The sequence below is a fragment of the Zingiber officinale genome, chromosome 5B, assembly GCF_018446385.1.
Source record: "Zingiber officinale cultivar Zhangliang chromosome 5B, Zo_v1.1, whole genome shotgun sequence".
Taxonomy (NCBI): Eukaryota; Viridiplantae; Streptophyta; class Magnoliopsida; order Zingiberales; family Zingiberaceae; genus Zingiber; species Zingiber officinale.
Genome location: NC_055995.1, coordinates 5,757,297 through 5,767,786, shown reverse-complemented (window position 1 = coordinate 5,767,786; position 10,490 = coordinate 5,757,297). Strand labels below are relative to the sequence as shown.

Sequence of the window (10,490 nt, the reverse complement as noted above, 5' to 3'; positions counted from 1 at the left end):
CAAGTTCTTTTTAAACTTATACACGTGGTTTGGAAATTTTAAAATTTCAAACTTCGATGGTTGTTCAACATAAATTTCTTCCTTAATAAAATATTTTTAAAATGTTGATTTCACATATATTTGATACAACTTAAATCCTTGTGAGCGGCGAATGCTAACATCATCTTAATGGACTCCAATCAAGCTATGAGTGTATATTTTCATCATAATCTAACCCTTCTACTTGATTTAATCCTCTAGCAAACAATCTAACTTTCTTTCTCACAACCACTCCCTTATCATCAAGTTTGTTCTGAAAAATTCAATTTATGTCAATAATTGATTTTTCTTCAGATCTAAGAACTAAATTTCAAACATGACATCTCTCAGGTTGAGATAATTCATTTTGCATTGCTAAAATCCAATCCGGAATAAGCAAGACATCATCCATAAATTTTGGTTCAATTTGGGAGATTAATGTTATTTGACTTACTTCATTTTGAAAATATGATATTTCTCACCCTTTGTGTAATATCTCGAAAGAGGGTTATAGGATGCAAGTGGGTATACAAAAAGAAAAAAGTCAACTCAGAAAAGGAGGAAAAATGCAAGACTCGGTTAATAGCAAAGGGTTAGTCACAACGTAAGTGGAATGACTCTGATGAGATATTTTCTCTAGTGGGCAGACATACATCTATCAGCACAGTTTTGGCTTTGATAGCATATCATGATTTTCAAGTGGAGCAAATGGATGTGAATACGACATTTCTTCATGATGATTTGTGGGAACAAATTTACATATCACAACCACAAGGTTTTAGTCAGTTCGAACAGGAGCACTTAGTCTGTAAGTTCAAGTCACTTTATGGGCTAAAACAATCTTCAAGACAGTGGCACAAGCATTTTTACTCCTACATGATTCAAAATAGGTACACAAGATGTGAGTATGACTGTTGTATTTACATGAGGAGTCTTGATAATGATTTGCTCATCTTCTTGTTACTATATATGAATGACATATTGATTGACATGAAGTATGAAGGAGGTCATCAAGTTAAAAAGTCTATTGAGCAAGGAATTTGACATGAAGGATTTGGGTGCGGCCAAAAAGATTCTTGGGATAAAGATATATAAAGATGGAGTCTATGGGAGATTATGACTATCTTAGCGGAGTTATGTTGAGAAGGTATTGGACATATTTAACATGGGTAATGTGAAGTCTTCTGGTGCATCATTTCAAATTATCTCTTGTAGTGTCTAAGGATGATTCCCTATGCTAGTGCAGTTGGTTGTTTGATGTATGTCATAGTTTGCACAACACCTTATTTGATGCAAGATATTAATATGGTGAGCAAGTTTCTTTCAAATCCTAGTCGACAACATTAGGATGTGGTCAATTGAACTTTCAGATATTTGAAGAATACTATAAATTATGACATCATGTTCAATAGACAGCAGGATGATCCTTCAATTTCGGGATAAGTGGATGCAAACTGTGTAGGGGATATGAATGCCTAGTCATGCCCCATGTTGGAGTCACCAAGAATTATGAGATTTTTTATTTACTTTGTATTTTTTTTTTCAAAATAATATATATATATATATATATACTCTAAACCGAATTCTGATAAAGAGTTCTTGACTGTTTTATGGAGTAGGCATATTGTCGAACTACGATAATTCTTTCATCTTCTCTCCTCTCATGATTCTTCATCTTTCTCTTTAATTTCTTCTTCGACGATTCTTCATGTTTGTTACGTCATGATCTCAACATAATAGGTGTTTTCACATTTTTATTTCCTATAAAATTGTTGTCAATTTTCTCATTTTTCATGTTGCAAATTGATTTATGATTAAGTGACTTAAGACTTAAGAGGTCTCAATAGTTTACGGGGTTATGATTAAGCTTGTATTTTAAATTTCGAGTGAGCTTGAAATACAAAGATAATCTTAAACAAAGTTTAGTTTTGTTTCATCTAGTATTTAATTTTGGAGTGAACTTAATCAATCATGTACTTTGTTAATTAATAATTCTATTAGCTTACATGAATTAGAATGACAAATTAGATGAGCTAATCAAGCGGAATAAACAAATAGATCTAGACGATTCAGTTGAATTGAACAAACCAACTAACTAGCCCGGTCAATTAATATAAATAAATACAATCAAAATTATTAAAATATACCACTAGACGAGTTAAATAACTTAAATAAAATCATACGGAAACAGTCAAACTACAAAAGAGCTATACGCGTATGTAAAATATAAATTATCATGTACACTCTTAAACACTGCCAAACAATTTATTTTTAAAGAACATGCGATTCATGAGTATATAAACAAACTAACGGCCGATTCTCCTCCGATTTCAAAGGACCGCGGACACGTTTGCATCACGACGACCACGATAATTACTTGTGATTTTATTTATTTATTTATTTATTTTATTTTTATGTTTTTTTACGACTGCACAAAGTTTAAAGTCCCTGAAAATTTATGCACTTGAGAAGCGGCACGTGCTTCACGACATACTCATGTGAAATGTAATTGATGGAAAAAGGGATATTGATTTACCGTACATATTTTCCTATATTTCTAATAACTTCATAAACCTACCTTCTAGATTATCTATCGCTCACTGTACATGTTTGACTTTATTTTGATCTTATTTTCTTTCCTTTTTTTTTCTTGTAATTTTCCAAGTTTCTTATTATTGTTTGAAGTTTATATGGACGTTTAATTGCCATCGTTCATTGAATTGTTTTTCTAATAAATATTATTTTTCAGGATTTTGTTTTCGCTTGCGTGGAAGAAAATAAAATGGCATAGATTTTTAAGTGACTATTGGTAGAAAATTATAAATAATAATAATAATAATAATAATAATAATGAGTGACGAGTGTATTAAGACTTGATCAATTCTCTTCCACAACGACTCGTCACAAACAATTAAAAATTAAATATTAATAATAATAAAAAATAAATAAAACAAATAAATAAAATTGTTTGAATAGCTGAAATTGACCGGCGTAATTGTCCATGCCATCAGCATTTCTTCAGCTTTGAATAATAATAATAATAATGGAATTATTTGACTTTAATTTGGGCTTGGGCGGCCTATATAAACCGGGATTCTCTTCCTTGCTCCTGACACCGGACCTCCCTCTCGCTTTCTCTCGATGGAGGCTTCCAGCTCTCTCATGGCGGCCTCCGGCGGCCCGTTCCTCAAGTCTCTTAGGTCGGTTGCGAATCAGCCGTGCAGAAGGAAACAGGTACAGGCTTCAAAAGTTGGATTTTGTCACGTTGTTTCTAGGGATTCCGAGCTGTTGGATCTAATATTCGTGGGTTTGCCGTTTTAGTTTTCTGTGAGAGCGAGCGGTGACGGAAAGACGGTTCCCAGTAAGGAAAATGGCGGGTGGAGGATCGATTGCTCGGCGGAGAAGCCGGCGACCCCTCTTCTCGATACGATCAACTTCCCCATTCACATGAAGAATCTGTCGCCAAAGGTGATCCTTTTTTCCCCTCTTTTTTCCCCGTTTAAAGTTGGAATAGGTCTAAAAACTGAGGTTTGGGACTAAGCTAGTAGGAATGCTCATTTTTTGTAATCGCTATAGGATTTGGAGCAGTTGTCGGCTGAGCTCAGATCAGAAATTATGTACATGGTGTCGAAAAGTGGTGGGCACTTGGGCGCCAGCTTGGGGGTGGTGGAATTGGCCGTGGCTCTTCATCATGTGTTCAATGCTCCCGAAGACAAGATCATTTGGGATGTCGGCCATCAAGTCAGTGAATTCTTAGTTTCACTTTTAGTATTATCGCAGCCATAGAAGTTGTTTGAAGATTGTGAAATTTGTAGCTGAAACGGAACTGAATATGCAGGCCTACCCTCACAAGATATTGACCGGAAGAAGGTCAAGGATGCATACCATCAGGCAGACCTCAGGGCTTGCTGGATTTCCAAAGAGAGATGAGAGCGTTTACGATGCCTTCGGTGCAGGTCATAGCTCCACAAGCATCTCAGCAGGGCTTGGTAAAGTCAACTTACTTATCTTATATTATCTGAATTTGTGTTAACATATATTTAAAGTAAGGTTGATGTTCAGATTGAAACCACTTTTGTTAAATGTATATATATCTTTTTTTTTTCCTTCCAGGAATGGCAGTTGCAAGAGATTTGCTAGGGAAGAAGAATCATGTTATTTCGGTGATCGGGGATGGTGCCATGACTGCTGGTCAGGCCTTTGAGGCCATGAACAATGCTGGCTACTTGGATTCCAACCTTATTGTTGTGTTGAATGATAATAGACAAGCTTCACTTCCAACTGCAGCCTTTGATGAACCTGCAATTCCTGTTGGGGCACTCAGTAAAGCCCTTACTACACTTCAATCAAGCCCAAAGTTACGAATGCTCCGTGAAGCTGCTAAGGTAGCATGTGTACCCTTGGTAATTATATTTTATCTGTTGATTTTTCTCAGTTGAACTGCCAAAACTATTGCAGTATTTTTCTTAAACATGCAATTGGTAGTTGAAGTACAATGATTTAGAAGTTTTTATGATCATCTAGACAATTAGGATTTAGAAATGATATTTTACAAAAAATAATTGCCTTTTGTGTTGATTGTGCATCCAAGATAAGCTAGAAATTACTTTCAGGTAGTCAAATGGTTTGAAGTCCTTGGAAAACAATAGCCAAAAGTGATGTCTCTTGTTTGATAAGATAATTAACCATTTTTTATCTGGCAGGTTTCTGTTCTTTTGTTCGATCAACTTTTATTTTTTGGCCTATAAATATAAGAAAACAAGCCTCAGTACACATATTACTTTTATAATTTTTCAAATTGGCGACTTCATATATATGTGAATTACATCTTTGTGAATTAGAAGTACCAGTGATAATTCACTGATTGTTTTGACTGTATGTTTTATAAAAAGTGTTAAGGGAATTTTCGTCCATGTTTATGCCATTTTCATATATTGTTTGTTCTTGTGTATTTTGACCAAATTGCAACTTCTATAGAAGATTTCTAATGCAATTGATCTGTTTGTTTAGAGTCTCACAAAGCAAATTGGGGGCCAAACATATGAGCTTGCTTCAAAGGTGGATGAATACGCTCGGGGATTGATAAGTGCCTCTGGATCTACATTGTTTGAGGAGCTCGGTCTGTATTATATAGGACCTGTTGATGGGCACAATGTCGACGATTTGGTCACCATCTTTGAGAAGGTGAAGTCCCTGCCAGCTCCTGGTCCCGTCCTCATCCATATTGTGACTGAGAAAGGAAAGGAGGATCCCCCAATTGAGGCTGCCACGGACAAGATGCACGGTGAGCATTGTTCACTCAGTCTTCGTAGTTCTGGCATAGGTTGATCCTATGTATGGCGATCTGATACTTGTATTTCATGCCATAGGAGTTGTGAAGTCTGACCCCAAAACCGGAAAGCAATTCAAGACAAAATCTCCCACCTTTTCATACACCCAATGTTTCGCAGAGTCACTCATCAAAGAGGCTGAGGTCGATGACAAGATCGTGGCTGTGCATGCTGCCATGGGAAGTGGCACCGGGCTGGATTATTTCCAAAAGAAGTTTCCAGAGAAATGCTTTGATGTGGGCATCGCCGAGCAGCATGCAGTCACCTTTGCGGCTGGTTTGGCCACCGAGGGGCTCAAGCCTTTCTGTGCCATATATTCATCTTTTCTGCAACGGGGATACGACCAGGTAATAGCACAGTGCAAACTAATAACCTTTTTGATTTCATAACATATGTAAGAAGTTGCTCATCCAATTCTAATCGATAAATGGCTATGATCCGTGCAGGTGGTTCACGACGTGGACTTGCAGAAGCTTCCTGTCCGGTTTGCACTGGATCGGGCTGGCCTAGTTGGAGGAGATGGACCAACTCATTGTGGAGCTTTTGACATTACATACATGGCATGCTTACCCAACATGATCGTGATGGCCCCGTCCGACGAAGCTGAGCTGATGCATATGGTAGCCACAGCAGTGACAATCGACGACAGACCTTGCTGTTTCAGATTCCCCAAGGGCACTGGAGTTGGTGTCCCCCTGCCTCCAGACCACAAAGGAATCCCTCTCGAGGTGAGCTTCCTTATAATTCTCATCTCGGAAAATTTAACACGATGATCAGCTACAAGGCTTATCGGTTTGTTTCAACAGATTGGGAAGGGTAAGGTCCTAATGGAAGGAAATCGAGTTGCCATCCTCGGATACGGTTCCATAGTGCAGACATGCTTAAAGGCTGCAGACTCACTCAGAGCTTGTGGAATCTTTCCCACAGTTGCCGATGCCCGGTTCTGCAAGCCTCTCGACGTGGACCTAATTAGAAGGCTAGCGAACGAGCACGAGATCCTGATCACGGTGGAGGAGGGCTCCATTGGAGGTTTCGGGTCGCACGTCATGCAATTCTTAAGCTTGAGTGGCTATCTGGATGGGCGCGTCAAGGTACATTTCTTTCGACAAATTCTGACACTGAAGTCGAATACAATTGAACTGTTTAACCTCATTCCGGTTGTTGTATGCAGATGAGATCACTGGCTCTGCCGGACCGCTACATCGACCAAGGATCCTCTCAGGACCAATTTGAAGCAGCTGGTCTTACTTCTAAGCACATTGCACGAACTGTGCTCCAAATGTTGGGCAAGCCTAAGGAAGCACTGCAACTTTACTGACTCCAAAGGGGAAAACTCAATCAAATAGAGCCAATTATGCATCATTAAGCAGTTGCAAATACCACAATTTTCCACTTCTTTGTAATTAGAGATCATTTTTTTAAAATGATTCGTGTATATTTATAGTTCTTCAGATATAAAGCATCTGCGTTCATCTTCAGCTGCTGACTTGGACATTGCCAAAGTCAATCCTCTTATCTTTTTTTTTTCTTTTACAATTTTAGAAGTTGGCTGTGCCCTTTAGCTAGAATTGGAAAGTCCAACCACTAGCTTCCTGGCTGTTTCTTGGTGGAGCAGCTTAAATGGACCGGCATTGCAGATCTAATGCTGCATTGCTCAGTGTGTTGAATAATTGCAGAACTTTGAAGGCAATTTGCTGGATATTTGACCAATGAAAGCAATTGATAGCAAAAGTTCAATATGGAAAAAAAATTAATAAGGTTGAGTTGGATCTTTAACTCCCACAAGCCAGTTCAATTGGATAAGTCTCTACTTAGTCAACGCCCTATTGAAGGGGAGAGAGCCAGCAGTGAATTTTGAACATCCCCATCGTTGAAAGAAAGGAAAAAAAATGCATATGTTATTAATTGAGAGTCAACGTTATATGTCATTCGCATTACATTGCGTTGACTGACTTATTCAAGTGACTGATTGACTTTAGATAGACATGAACACTGTTAATATTTTAAATATTTAATTTTAATCAAAGTAAATATCTAAAGATGTGTGTTTGCTTAACTAATCCATGGCAATTAGATGTTGCATTAATTTTTTAATAGTATGTTCGGAAAATTTTAATATAAAAATTTCTAGTAGTTTTTATAATATCAAGTTAAATAGATTTGAGCATTTACAATATAAATAATAAATTATAATACAATTTAGATGAATTTAGTAGAATAAATATAATTTGATGGTTGCTTGTGGCTATAAATATATTTTAAATTTTTTGCATAAGTTTAATTTAAATTTTGTGTGAATAGAAAAGCAAATATGTTAAGTAATAAATAAATAAATATAAAATAGGAGCTAGCTAGTGGCATAGGCAGCAATAGAGCTAAAATTGATAGAGGAGCATTAATATTCTGATTTATCGATGGAATTCTTTGTTAAAACTCTATTGGTATATTCTGTTATCGATATAGTTCTGACGAAAAATTCATTTGTTGGGAGTTGATTCGTCTGAAATGATTTTCTTGACGGAATTTACACTTCCATCGTTAAAATTTCTGATGGAATATATATTTTATCGGTAAATTTAAAAAAAAAAACTATCAACAGAAACAGTGTCTCCGTTGGTATACACTATCAGAAATATTATTTGAACAACCAGCATTTTCTGACGAAAATAGAACTTTCTATCTGTAATTACCGACAGAAACAACTCTTGCCGTCGATATCCAATAAATGGAATTATCAACAGATCTCTATTCCATCAGTAATTACCGACAGAAACCACTATTCTGTTGATAATTAACAATGGAAACAGTGATTTTCGTCAGAAAATATCAATAAACAATCACTATTTCCGTCAGTATTCCATTGGTAAAAAAATTTAAAATAAACATTTTTTATTCGGGATATAACCTGTTTATAATTTACAAATTTTTATAAAACTATCACAAGCGATGACATTTCATACATACAAATATCGCATTTTATAATTCATAGGTACAATCATATTTTACATACCCTAACAATCCATACATATAAACAAACACAATTCTAACAATTCATATATCACAAACACTTAAGTACAAACAAATAATCTTGTGGATAGAAACAAATAAAAACAAACACAATCTAAACAATACACAAACACAATAATAGAAACAAAACACAAACATAATAATAGAAATAAATATTCATATCTAAATACAAATGTACAGAATCAAATATATAAATTCATATTATGATAGAAAATACTTCAAATAATACCAATAATATAAAATCTTGCAGAAAGTCAAATACGATAAATTATGATTAGATTGATGTATAATTCAAGATTTTGTATATATGTATAACTAATTTTACATGTAATAAAAAAGATACCTGAATAAAAAGAAGAAGATGATGATGATGATAATCATGATAAATATGTAAATAGGGACTTCTAAAATATATAGTAATATAATATTGAGAAATAAGCAGATTTGATATCAAAACTAAATATATTTTGCATGATTTATATGATAAATAAAAAAAATTAAGTTGTAATTAAACAAACCTCAAAAAAGTTAATCATCACGGTCTGATGGATCTTGAGTCTCCTATGACTCAAAACCATGTGATGTCTGGGTGTGGGAGAAATTAGCCACGATCACTCGCATATGGGCAAAGAGTGCTTCATTATCCACGTCACGTTCGACCCTCCTCCGATCCTCCTCGACTCTCCTCTGGTCCTTAGCGACCCTTGATAAGTCCACAATTATGTGTCACAATTGAACTCCAAATTAATTAAGTATTTGAAAACCCTCACTACCCAAAGAAATGATGTAGCATAGGGCCCAAGTCGAATCTCATGAGGAAAACTAACAATAAAGTGTTGGTTTTAGATTAAGGACTATTTTGGGGGTTTTCTCCGTAGAATTGGTGGTTGTTGGGTTTTTGTTAGATTCTAGATTAAGAAACAAAATGCTATCAAGAAACAAAATGTAATTAGCTAAATCTGATCAAAACAGAGAAATTAACCCCAAGGGAAACTAAAAATTTAACAAATCAAAACTACACTTAATCATCACCCTCAAGAAGCTAAATTGACTTGCACTTAAGAACAAGCTATCTACTTAATAAAAAATAGACTAAACAAATGAATGCAAGATTATGAAATTAAACTAATAACAAGAGTTTCAGATCTAAGAGGAAAATGCATAATTGAATTACAGCTGATCGAAATTATAGAACAAAAATTCAGAATTAAAATTACAGAAATAGAATTTGCTAAAACTAGTTGAAGAATTGATTTGCAGGAATAAATGTTGGGACCAAAATGTAGCTAGAGGGGGGGGGGGTTGAATAGCTCGTCGCGTGCTCGTGGTCGGCGTTGCTTGTTTCTTCAAAGATGTGCAGCGGAAATATACAAAAAACAACACACACAACGCTAACAAGTAGATTTACTTGGTATCCACCTCTAAAGGAGATGACTAGTCCAAGGATCCACGCACACACACACACCTCCACTAATAAACACTCCTTTTCGGTAACTACCGAAAGCGGAGAAGCCCTAGAAGACTCTCAATACAGAAAGAAAGGAAAGGGAACAAACGTATAAGCAAAGCTTACAATGAACACAAGAAACCCTAACCCTAACTTTCTTCTTCTTGCTTTTGATCAGCCTCTTGACTTGGAAGAGCCTCCAAGAATCTTCAAGAACTGGCGATCTGGAGCTTAGAGAGAGCTGTGGAGTTGCTGTCGAGGATCTGAGATGAATCGGTGAAGTTCTACCGAAGGAATCGAATGCCTGCAGCTAAATACGACGCCAACGGTCGGATCCCGATCGATTGGATTGCTCCCAATCGATTGGGGAGGCTTTGGGTCGATCAGCTGATCGATCCAGAGCGCCTCTGTGCTCTGCGGGAAATGTCTAGATCGATCGGCTGATCGATCCGGCCTTTATCGCGTACAAACGCTCCACCCCAATCGATCCACTGATCGATTGGGGTCTCTGGATCGATCGACCGATCGATCCAGAGACGTTCTGTGCGCTCTGCGACTTGCCCACTCGAGGCTTGTCGCGGGGACCTTCCCAATCGATCGGCCGATCGATTGGGCATCAGCCAATCGATCGGCTGATCAATCCAGACATTGGTTTTTGCCCAAAACCA

The 10,490-nt window shown here is 36.5% G+C and overlaps 1 protein-coding gene across 1 annotated transcript; it reads left to right on the top strand.

Moving 5' to 3' along the window:
- The first annotated feature begins 3,135 nt into the window (after window positions 1-3,135).
- LOC121984004 (probable 1-deoxy-D-xylulose-5-phosphate synthase 2, chloroplastic) lies at window positions 3,136-6,826 on the top strand. Its single transcript, XM_042536751.1, has 10 exons — window positions 3,136-3,252; window positions 3,340-3,486; window positions 3,595-3,759; window positions 3,857-4,007; window positions 4,132-4,403; window positions 5,029-5,302; window positions 5,388-5,695; window positions 5,795-6,076; window positions 6,155-6,439; window positions 6,520-6,826. Exons 1-10 carry the CDS (start codon window positions 3,160-3,162, stop codon window positions 6,664-6,666), a joined length of 2,124 nt encoding a protein of 707 aa, XP_042392685.1. The 5' UTR covers window positions 3,136-3,159; the 3' UTR covers window positions 6,667-6,826.
- The last annotated feature ends 3,664 nt before the right edge of the window (window positions 6,827-10,490 follow it).

Bases quoted from the DNA above. Each gene is read 5' to 3' on its own strand.
- LOC121984004 (XM_042536751.1), top strand. From the start codon at position 3,160: ATGGAGGCTTCCAGCTCTCTCATGGCGGCCTCCGGCGGCCCGTTCCTC. The intron at 3,253-3,339 runs GTACAGGCTTCA...TTGCCGTTTTAG, and splicing joins AGCCGTGCAGAAGGAAACAG to TTTTCTGTGAGAGCGAGCGG. The intron at 3,760-3,856 runs GTCAGTGAATTC...CTGAATATGCAG, and splicing joins TTTGGGATGTCGGCCATCAA to GCCTACCCTCACAAGATATT.